This window comes from Geospiza fortis, unplaced genomic scaffold, assembly GCF_000277835.1.
Source record: "Geospiza fortis unplaced genomic scaffold, GeoFor_1.0 scaffold891, whole genome shotgun sequence".
Lineage (NCBI taxonomy): Eukaryota > Metazoa > Chordata > Aves > Passeriformes > Thraupidae > Geospiza > Geospiza fortis.
This window is the reverse complement of record NW_005054649.1, coordinates 153,293-164,785: the sequence shown is the minus strand read 5'-3', so window position 1 is coordinate 164,785 and position 11,493 is coordinate 153,293. Positions and strand designations below refer to the sequence as shown.

The window sequence follows — 11,493 nt, the reverse complement described above, 5'->3', positions numbered from 1 at the left end:
TGCCCCGGTGTGCTGGTGGGAGCCCATTACACCAGATCCATTAGAATTAGTGGGCAGTGGAAATGAATGCGCTGCCTCTCTCTCTCTCTTGATGATTTTTTGATGATGTTTTAAAGACTGAGCTCCGTGAAGAGTTGCTGAGCAGAGTGGTGTGAGCCGGCTCTGCTAATGGGTGTTAACCCCACGACCCCCCTTCCAACACTGCCCAGGAACCAGGGCTCTGAGCAGGAGCAGGATTAGGGAGGGCATGGCCAGGACAGCAGGGCCACGTGGCACCCAGAGCCCAGCGCCAGCCAAGACCATGGGCAGGGCCTGCAGGGACAGGAGCAGCCCAGGGCAGTCACCCTCCCTCTGCCAACACCCCAGCCCTGGGGGGAAGCACCACGGGGCTGCCAAGAATGAGGAATGGAGACATCCTGTGTGAGACCAAAGGGACAGCAGGAGGGTATAAAGTGCCCACCAAGATGCAAGGGAGCCTGCACCTGCTGCTCAAGGCAGCCCTGGGGCGAGGGTGCCCAGTGGAACAGCGTGTCCCACTGACACCTGTGGGATGCCAGAGAGGAAAAGGAAGGGGAGCAGCAGTGACACAGAGTGCTGCCTTCACAGCTCGTGCCAAGGCCCCTCTCTAAGCTCTGAGTGGGGGGAAGTACAGCTCTGAGCACAAGGGGTACACCGGGGAGCTAAAAATGCCTCAGCTTCAATACGGAGGGGGGCAGAGCTTGGTCCTGCTCTGCAAAGGGCTCTGGCCACACCCTGCACTGGTGCCCACCCTGACATGGAGCCACGGGAGCAGTACTTCCCACCTCCACTCCCATGGACACCCTGCTTCTCCGTGGCGTGCACGCAGGCAGCGTGCTCCCCGGGGAGCTGCAGTGGGACAGGCTGGCCCCATGCTCACCCCTACCCGAGATGCCCCCACACAGGTTGGGGCAGCACTCTCAGAGCACAGGCAGCAATATGGGGGGCTGCTCCCCTGTCCCAGAAGCACCAGGATACGAAGCAGCTCTGTGAGGACAGAGGACGGAGCAATGTCCCTCTGGTTCCCACCAAGTGCAGCAGGACTGTGCTCCCAGCACTTGGACATAGCACAGCAATTCCCTCTCTACACAGGGCACTGGGGAGAGCTCCGCCACGCCAGCCCAAAGGCCCAGGGCAGCGCTTTCTTCCCTCGTGGGAAGGGGGAGTTCAGCACAGGGGATGGCAGGAGCATCTCCATCCCAGCACACCAGGCAGAGAGCCTTCCATGCCAGACAGCTCCCCAGCTGGCTCCTTCCTGAGCAGATGGGAGCAGGACAGTGCAGGACACCTTCCCTGCATCCTGGCAGGTCCGGCAGAGAGGAACAGGATCCCACTCACATCAGCAACACAGGAAGCAGAGCTGGCACTGAGCCCCACTCCTGAAGCAGAAGTCTCCACTGTCACCTCTGCTCTTCACCATCTCCCAGTCACATCCAGCCTCTCCCTGCATGCTGTCCTTCTCCCACTCCCATCCCTTCTCCTGCTTTGTGCTGGCATAGTAGAAGTGCCTCCAGATGCCCTGGAGAGTGGGCAGTCACACAGGGAGGAGGTGGGGGGATGCCTCCAGCATGTGGGGCACACGGCAGGAACCAGGGCAGGTCCTGTCAGACATGCAGGGAGACCCTGGCCCGCAGTTCTGCTCTCTGGCTGCCAAGCCTGGGAGAAGGGTCCTGGAGCAGGGCAGCTGGCAGCCCCTGGCCTCGGGTGCTTGTTTGCAAGCTGCGACTGTACCATATCATTATGAGGTGTTTGGGATATCAACAAATTAGCAGGCGTCTGGGAAGAGAAGGATGCAGCACCATTCGTAAATGTCAGCTCGCTACCTCCTCATTTTGCAGATCATTAAACCCAATATTCCCAACCTGTATTAGTGCGACAGGGACAGGCCCTCCGCGGGGACAGCGCCAGGAGAGCGCAGCAGGAGCAGCGCTGTGCAGACCCCCCATGCTGCTGTCCTGGCGCCCCCAGGGCCCAGAGTGCCCCCGGCTGAGCTGGCAGGCACCCCCAGGCATGGCGTGGGGCTGGGGGGCAGCAGCAGTGGGGACTCGAGCGTGGAGGGGCACACTGAGCTGTGCAGGGGGGCATACAGTGGGGTCCCAAACATGTGTGGGGAAGGACAGTGTGTCAGGAGGAGCAGGTGCTCCCAAGGGACACCGCAGGTGCACAGGGGTGTGCAGAGGGGGTCATGTAAGGGTCCAACAGTGTCATTTCTGTGTACGTGGCAGGGAGGATGCAGTGTGGGTGCAGTGTGTGCACAGTGGGTGAGGCCTGGAGGGTGGCAGAAGGGCCGGGGGGTGTGTGCAGGTGTCAGGGAGGCAGGTCACAGGAGGGAGGGTACAGACAGCTCATGGTGTGAGCAGAGGCTTCAGGCAGGGTCAGGGGTGTGCACCCGAGGGTCTCTCAGAGGGGTAACACGGAGCTGTGTAAGGTCCCCAGGAACCACAGACTGAAGGGGTGGGACCTGATGGAGACAGGGGACCAGCTGAACCACAGAATGCCCAACACAGGCTGCCTCCCTCCCGCCAGGAGTGAGCAGGGAGCTCCAAGGTCCGTAATGAGCTGGAGTGACTTGTTAGCACTGAATTAAGAGGCTTGGTGGAAGGAAGCGCGCGGGTGACACAAGCTGTGTGGGGCAGGCGGGAGCTGAGCGATAGCAGCTGGAATCCCCAGCAATCTGGTGAGCACGGCTCAGCCTCACACTCCTGCCTTGCCACGATGGGCCTCGACAGCCCCTGACAGTTGGCATTAATCACGCACATCGCCCCAACACAACTCTTTACTGGCCATCAATTTCCTGTGGGTTTTAAAACTAAAAAACAAAGACAAAACCGCGTCGTTTGGCCGCCACTGAGAAGCACATTAAGGGGCTGTCAGCTTCTCGCCATGCACCCTGCATCACTCTTTAAGCACATGAGAAGTTCATTATCCCCGGAGCTCTGGCAGCCATGGGGAGAGTGGAGCAGGGAGCGTCGCAAAGGTGCTGCTGCCCTCAGCCGTGTCTGCCGGCTCTTTGGCCCTCCTGGGAGCACGAGCAGGGGCCGAGGGTCCAGGCCAAGAGGAGTGTGGCTGCAGGGGGGCTGTGGGCTGCTCCACGGCAGGACAGGGCACTCCTGGCCACAGAGCTTTGCTGGGCTCTGATAAGAGCAGACCTTCCTGATGGTCCCTGCAGGATGACACTGCACCTACACCAGGGGGATGAGCATCTTCGTCCCCTGACAGCCTGACACACGTTTGCCAGCCTGTGGGTGCTCCCTGACAGCCTGAGCTGCACTCCCCAGCTCGGTGACATCTCCGGCAGCCCAATCCCACGCCTGCCATAGTTTGCGGATGCTCCCTGGCAGCCTGACACAGAGCTCTCTTTAACATGAGCCCATGTAAAAAAGCAACAGCTCGTTTGATTTATGATACTTCAGAACAACTAAGATTCAATTGCTCTGCACGTCCCTGGCTCTGATTACCTCCTAAATGAGATAAACTGATGGCAATTTATCCCCAGACCTCACCAACTTTCCCAGGATGCTAACCTGAGCTGCTCGTGCCTAGCTCCCGGCGTGGGGCGGGTGGAGGCAGGTGCAGGCAGCCTGAGCACAGTCCAAACCTGCTCCCTCACGTACCCCAGGGCTGCTCCTGCCCGCAGGGATGAGGCTGAGCCTGACACCCTGCCTGGCCCCACGCAGCTCCTGGTGGCTGGGGTGTTTTGGGGGTGTCCCTCCACAGTACTCCCCACACCAGTACAGCCACACTGATGTGAGCTAACAGAAAGCATGGCTCCTCACTGGGCTGTCCCCATGCTCCTGCCAGGACAGTGAACCCTCCACAGAGGGATGAGCACCACGAGGGGACAGCAGCTCAGCCACAAGGGATGGCAGCTCTGCCACAGGGCCCAGCAGCCCGCTCCTGGCACAGCAGTTTCATGCTAACACCATGCTGACTATGCAGAAGCAAAAAACTCAAATTACCCTGCTCTGAAAAAACTGCCATAACTGTTCAAAGCAGCTAAAAAAGATTCAAGGGGGTATCAGTCATACTTATGGACACCAGTCCATGACACAAACCACTGGCCATGCCCATGGTGTGGGGCAGTGCTCAGCCAAGGGTTCACAGCTGGACCATTCAGACATTGGGACGGGACCCCAAGCAGAGGCTCAGCACCTCCTCGTGCTTGTTGCCAGTCTCTGCTTGGCATGCAGGACAGTGACCCATCACGGGTGGCCACCTGAACACCAGTCCCAGAGTCACTCGCTCCTCTGCCTTTGCCCTGGCCTGCTGGTCTTGCTGATGAGCTGCCACAGTGTCCAGAGCTGCATCAGTTCTTGGAACAGTCCTGGAGCTCAGGGCAGGAGAGAGACCAACCAAGTCACTCCCAAAGGTACCAGGGCAGGAGCTGTGCAGCAGGCACGTTGCAGGGGGGGTGGGAAGGATGTGTGACCCAGCTCCATAATTCATACTGAGCACAGGGATGCACATGGTCCTCTCTTGAGGATGTCCCCCTCATGCCAAAATGAGACAGGGCCTGGGTAACACTTCAGGTAAGACAGACCTCTGCCCAGCTCACCACCACAGCCAAGGACCAATGCACGAAACAACAAAAATACTCTGATGCCCTCATGCTTGCCCCATGTCTCCACCCCCATCACTCCATGCTGCCAAACCAGGGAGGACAGAAAGAGTGACCATGGGTCTGAACAAACATCCCTATGAGATGATGGAAAACCTGGGATTGCTCAAGGACTCCTGTCCTGGGCACACAAGAAGGGTGACAGCCCTCCAGCCTGTGCATCTGGGAGCAGAGGGCTGGGAATTCTGCCAAGCACGCATGTGTTGTTGAAAGGAACGAATCAAATTTTAAGATTTCATGCAGTGGTTACTCCATGTTACTGCTTCATAAAAGTGTTCCCACATCCAATTCCCTTTTCCACTAGGAAATGGCATCCCATTCTGTGTAAGGTCAGGTCCCAGCCTCTGCACCTCCCACACTCTGTCAGCAGAGTGGCTGCAGGACCAGAGCTCCTCTGCAAGCACTGACACACCAGTCCTGTGCTTCTTGGCCTTTGCTGTGGTCAGCTGAGAGCCCTCGTGTCCACATCACAAGCCAATCATCACACTGAGGTCAGCTTTGGACCTCCTTTACAACTCCCTTAGCATTTTATTTACAGGGCAGGACACACTACTTCAGCACATGCTTTCTCAGTCTCACGTGTGGGGGTGCAAAACCATGCCCTCCTTCACTGCCCCACTATTCACACAAAGAATGAGCCTCTCCTTTTGCCAAGCACTGGGCTGAGAACTGCAAACCAATTTGGGCAGGGCAACAGTGGGTCTGAGGAGGCAACACACACACAGAGCTAAGAACAAAGTGCAAATACAGGCAACGCTTCTTGCTATCATGGGACACCAATTTGACAGACTCAAACGATGCTCAAGGCTCCTCAGTCAACCACCACAGAGGGAAAGCCTGTCTTAGACTTGTGCATTTCAGATGCAGACAACTACAACAGCGAAAAAACCCAACAGAGCTGCCCAACTCTGCACATCATCAAGCAATGATTCCAAGAACTTGAGCTCTGCTATGGGACACCTGTGCTGCTGGACTGCAGGCAGACAGGTGATTTGGAGCAAGGTGCCAGGACAGCTGCAGCACCTTCAGGTACAGACTAATATTTCCTGGTTTGTTTTGCAGCAACTGTTAGCTTCAAACACTTGTACTGAAACCTCCTACCCGGTGAATTACATCTTTACTTTGGTTCACTACAGAAGCTTATTGAGTGCTGTGGGACAGGATGACCAAGAATAAAGTCAAATCTCACTTTTCCAGCAGCTACATCATGATGCAGGCTTTGGAGAACAGGGGTGCCAGGCTCATCTCTACCTGGACAAATCTGGGGTCTTCCCCATGCCTTGCAGTCTCCCTGTCAGGCTTTGGGCCCCTCTTCAGCAATGACAGACACCAGAATTTCTCAACACAAACCCCATCAATTCTCTGAACATTGGGAAAGCAATGCATGTGCCTTCAGCTGGTCCCCTGAAGCAGATCAGCTCTTCCAAAAGACCCTTGGCTTGAGGCAGGTACCCAGCACAGGTCTTCTAAATTATGAAAGTCTGGCCAATTTACAAGTCAATGGAATTAGGTGCTTGTGGTGGAAAGTGTCTGAGAGCACACCTTAACCATATGGTGTACTCTCAGGTCTGCTGCTACAGCTAGCAATTGTAACTACCAGTGACTGTCTGAGCACGCACAGCACGATGGTGGCTGCGCAGGGCACGTGGGAGACGGAGGGAAAGGCAGATCAGAGAGGCTGGTAGCCCTTTCCTGCCTCAGCCCAAGCTGCTGGGACAAGGAGTGCTCTGAGCCCCATGTCACCACTGGGCCTGCATGAGGAGCACTCCAAGCCCCAGTCCCCAGAGAGCACCCAGGACCCTGTGAGCAGCAGAGCTGCCCCCAGGCAGACCCTTCCTACCTTCTGCTGCCGTGCTGGGGCCATCAAGCCGAGTTGTGCCCGTGCTCTTTTTCCTGCGATGCTTTTTCCTGTTGGCATGTGGTGACGGAGGCGGCTCCAGCTTTGGGCTGGCGGCGCTGGAAATGTTTGGGCTGGAGCTGAGGGAGTCGGCAGTACCATTAGCTGGGGACAAAAATAAGGCAAGTCATGCACATGGGACAGTGACACTCCTCTTTCCAGAGAAACCAAAGTGCTCTGGAGCCAGCCCTGGTACTGGGCTGGCTCGACTCACACGACCCCATGAGACAGGGCAGGACCTGGCCAGCCCCATGGCACAGGATCACTCCCACACCCACTGCAGCTGAGGGCTGGCAGCTCCCTGGGCAGTCAGGCTGCACCAGTCTGCACGGGGACCCATGCAGAATGATCACACAGGGGCAGCGCCAGCACCCGCGCAGCCGGACACGGGCAGCAGCACCTCTGCAGCAGCCCCAGGTCCCAAAGGTGTGCTCCTGGGGAAGCAGTGCCCTCACGGGGCTGGGAAGCGTTTTGGCAAGGGACAGCCCAGAAGGTCTGTGGCTCTCCAGGCAGACCTGGGCCCCAGGAGCTGCAGAGCCTCTGCAGAAGCCCTGCCCTCCCAGCACTGCTCTGCCAGACGAGGTGACTGGGGCTGCCACACTCAGGAACCTGAGCATGATGGGCTCAATAGGCTTCCGATACGGAGCTGAAGAAGCTGCATCCCCAGCAGCAACGCACCAAATTTATCCTCAATCATACTGTTCCTTACAATTAATAGCAGAATTAGAAACAATCAGGGAGCTGCCTAATTACTGTCAATTAGAGTGCGCTAATCAAGCTCCGATCACACACACACACGCTGCCGCTGCACTCACCATTAAATGTCAAATTTCATTAGAGACCAGCAACAAAATCAAAAGCCTGACATTCAATTTCAGCAGCACACACAGCGCAGGCTTCCAATCAGCATAAAAATGCAGACTCCGGGGAAGGCAACGAGGCGCAGGAGTCCTCGCTGCACTGTTAACCCTCTCCTAAATCCACTCCTGCCTCTCCAGTGTCCACCCACCCCAGGGCACAGATGGCAGCTCCATGCCCAGGACCCCTGCCCCAGGCAGCTTGCCGTCCTCTGCCGCAGCCCAGTGTCCCCCAGCAAGTGTGACTTCCCATTTCCATGTTCTGTGGCACCTGGAGTTAAGAAAGGAACCACAGCATTGCACAAGGGCAGCAGCTCCAGCAGTGGGATGGCAGGGACCTGCCAAGGCTTTCTCCCACCCCAGCCCATCCTCTGCTCCCTTGGTTCATCCTGGTTTGGTCAGACTGGTTTCTGTCTCTACAAACACCAAAAGTGGGGTGGAGAGAGGCACAGAGGGTCAGAGGCAGGAGCTGCCCCAGGCAGGGATCGAGGTGCAGCCGGTGTCCCCTCACACAGCTGAGAGAGGCTGCAGCCTTGGAGCTCTCCCAGCTCTGGTTTCTCCTCACTGACACACACCAGCAGGGTGTTTCTGCTGCTATTTATCCATGGGGAAATAGCTCACCCTTGACAATTAAGAGAGATAAATCTAATAAAATCAGACTTCAGTTTTCTAAATATACATTACTGATCCTGCCACAGGACCGTGCTTAGAGCAGGTGTGAAGCACCTTCAGCTCCCAGCCACATGTCACAGGGGACCTGAACTTTCTCGTGGTGCTACCATCCTACACGTGGTGCCTCCCTCCTCCCTCTGCTGCCCACCTGCTCACCAGGATGCTCCCTGGGCCAAATCCCACACCTCTGGCACCCTGCCCCACTCTAGGCTCAGCGACAGGGGTAGCACATTTCTGCACTCCCCCTCCTGTGGCCTGCTGTGAGCCTGGCAGCTCCTGGGATCATCACCCACGTCCCTGCTCTTACTGCCCAGCAGCCAACACAGAGCTGGGGACTTGCAGGGCCCCCGTGGGATGGGGACAGGGTGGCAATGGGGTGGGGGCAGCACATGGAACACACTCCCTCTGTTAGATCAGGCATTGCTCACTCTCTCCTTCCCCAGGAGGACAACTGAACCCCTCTGACCCACCCAAGGACTTCCAGAGCCCCACCTCACCAAGGGAACCTCTCACAGGCACACCTGGGACCTCCTGGGCCCTTCTCCAAAGCAGTCAGCCTTAGGGGGGACCCTGGGACCCCACAGGTGGGCTGCAGAGCTCCTGCACAAGGGACAGATATAGGATGTGCTGCAGCATGTTCATGTGACTGGCCCCATCCCACTGCTCCTCCATGTACTCTCCAGGGCACAACCAGAGCAGACAGCCGGTCCCCAGGAGCTGGGATGGCAGCCTACAGCCTTGCTATGTGCCCAAAGCCAGCTCTGAGCACAGGAAAACCCCTCACCTGCCCTGCCCTGAGGAACTGAAGCACAGCAGAGAGCCTGGCCCTGGCAGAGCTGGGGTTCAGCTGTGCTGCAGGGCAGCCTCCCTCAGCTCAGCTCCTGGCTGTGCTGCTCAGCTCAGCACTGCCTGCCATGTGGGAAGCACTGCCCCAAACAAATGCCCCCTCCCTCGGGACACTGAGAGCCCACCTCTGTCAGCTGTGCTGTGGGGACACAGAGCAGGGATGGGGAATGCCTGGGACACCCGTGCTGTGCTGTGGGGACACAGAGCAGGGATGGGGAATGCCTGGGACCCCCGTGCTGTGCTGTGGGGACACAGAGCAGGGATGGGGAATGCCTGGGACACCCGTGCTGTGCTGGGGGCCCTCCAGAGCAGCTGGCCCCGTGCCCAGTCTGTGCAGCACTGACAGGGCTTGGGGACAGCACAGGGCAGGGGCACCTGAGAGGGGGTGAGCAGCCACCAGCAGGCAGGACAACAGGGAGCACTGGGATGACACCCCATCCCTCCAGGTCACTGGCAGGAGCAGCAGCACAGAATCACAGAATGGTTTGGATGGGAAGGGACTAAAGCTCACCCAGCACCACCCCTGCCACGGCAGGGACACCTTCCACTGTCCCAGGTGCTCCAAGCCCTGTCCAGCCTGGCCTTGGGCACTGCCAGGGATAGGGCAATCACAGCTGCTCTGGGCATCCTGTTGCCTAACCACCCTCTCAATAAAACATCTCTTCCTTATGTCTAGTCTAAACTTACCCACTTTTAGTTTAAAAACATTATTCCTTTTCCTGCTACAACAGACCATGCAGATCAGTTCTCATTTGAGTCTTCAGTTACTGTGCACAGAAGAAGCAGATTGGTCCAGGTGCTGTGAGCACAGACAGCTCCTCCATGGGCAGGAACAGAAGGACAGTGAGCAGAGGGATGGATGGCAGAACGACAGGGGGCAGAGGGATGGAGGCAGAAGGACAAGGAGCAGAGGGATGGGTGCAGAAGGACAGGGGGCAGGACAGGGGACAGAGGGATGGAGAGCAGGACAGGGGACAGAGGGATGGGGGCATGGGCTGGCTTGCTGTCCTGTGCCACCCAGCGAAGGGCAGGGCAGAGCAACACGGCCACACCAGCTCCCAGCTCTGCAGAGGGGCTGCTGGGAGGAAGGCTGAGACGTGCCACGGCAGCTCCTGGGGCAGGAGGGAACTGGGCCCAGGAGCTCTCTCCAGAGGGCTCATGGCACAAAACGGGTCTGTGCCAAGGCAGTGCCCGCGCGGCGCTGCATGAGCACACCGGAGCTGCTGCTGCCGAGCACAGCGGGCACGGAGCTCCCTCCCGCTCAGCGCTGCGCCCTTCCGCTCCCCTCGCCCTGGCTGCCCCATCAGCAGTAACAGTCTGATTAATTCGCTTCCAGCAGGGAGCTGATGGGGCCAATGATGGAGCCGCTGCATCAGGCGCGCTGAAATTGATAGTTTTTCACAGTTACAAATGAGGAGCCTCCTCAGCTGCAAATGGCGCCCGCACAGTCGGACTCCGGTAATGATCATAAAGAGGCTCCTTTAAACTGCGAAAGCCCCTGGGAGCGGGCGGGGGGGCGGCTGCCGCGCTAATGAGAACTACAAGGGGCGAGCAGGCATGGAAATGGCTCCTCCACTCTTGATGTGCATTTAACTGCTTTTTTAGTGCGGCGGCAGAGCCAGGAACGAAGGAGTGATGAATGCAGCACAAAAGCATTTATTTTCCAATTCGGCAAAGTGGCTACGTTGGGAAATGTATGAATTATTTTAATTCACTCAACTGTCCTGAAACATCACTGAGAGCGAGTGAGCGTGGGGGGAGGGGGTGGGCCGTGCTCAGTGTGTGCTCCAAAGACAGGAATCACTCCTATTCCTTCAACTGCCCCGAAATCTGGGACAGGGAGGTGCCAGCAAGGTGCAGTGATGGGGGAAAGCAGTGGCACGTACCCCAGTGCCCCAGCAGACAGAGCTCAGAGCAAGGTCAGAGCAGAGGGCTCGGAGCCATCCTGCTGCAGAGCAGGGCCCCTTGGCTGGAGCTTCTCCATGCCTTGCAGGACAGCTTCCTCCCTGGTGGGACACTGCCAGCTGATCCTCACTGAGGGGCACAGCCCCAGTGAGAGGCTGTGTCTGACACTCAGGAGCCCACTCTGGGCTCACAGGCACAGGGCAGAGCTCAGCCCTGCCCCACGGCTGCAAAGAGCTCCCTTCCTGCTGTGGCTGAGGGGACAAGGCCAGAAGGGGTTGGGGCAGCTACTCACAGGGGTTGGGGCAGCTGCCGGGGATAGCCACGGCCTCGTTCCACTGGTCTGCACTGGAGACGGAGTAGGAGCGCTGGTGCATCCCGTCCGGCTTGGAGCTGAAACCCACGAGGTTGATGCCGCTGATGGAGCGCTCCGAGTGCAGGGAGGTGCTGCTGGTCGAGTGGGGAGCACCTGCAGGAGAGAGACACGAGCACGGACTGACTGACTGGGAGCATGGACAGACAGACTGACTGACTGCTGCCCGGGAGCACGGACAGACTGACTGACTGCTGCCCGGGAGCACAGACTGACTGACTGCTGCCCGGGAGCACGGACTGACTGACTGACTGACTGCTGCCCGGGAGCACGGACAGACTGACTGCATCCGGAGCGGGGGCAACCGCCA

At 58.2% G+C, this 11,493-nt stretch overlaps 1 protein-coding gene across 1 annotated transcript in view; it reads right to left on the bottom strand.

Annotated features, from left to right (window-relative positions):
- Nucleotides 1-11,493, bottom strand: part of AGAP3 (ArfGAP with GTPase domain, ankyrin repeat and PH domain 3) — a gene marked incomplete at its 5' end in the record, with an annotated part of 72,319 nt that overhangs the window by 8,107 nt on the left and 52,719 nt on the right. The window contains 2 exons of the mRNA XM_005430569.2: nt 6,477-6,638; nt 11,106-11,279. Of these exons, the coding sequence (XP_005430626.2) occupies nt 6,477-6,638; nt 11,106-11,279 (336 nt within the window). The remainder of the gene's footprint in view (nt 1-6,476; nt 6,639-11,105; nt 11,280-11,493) is intronic.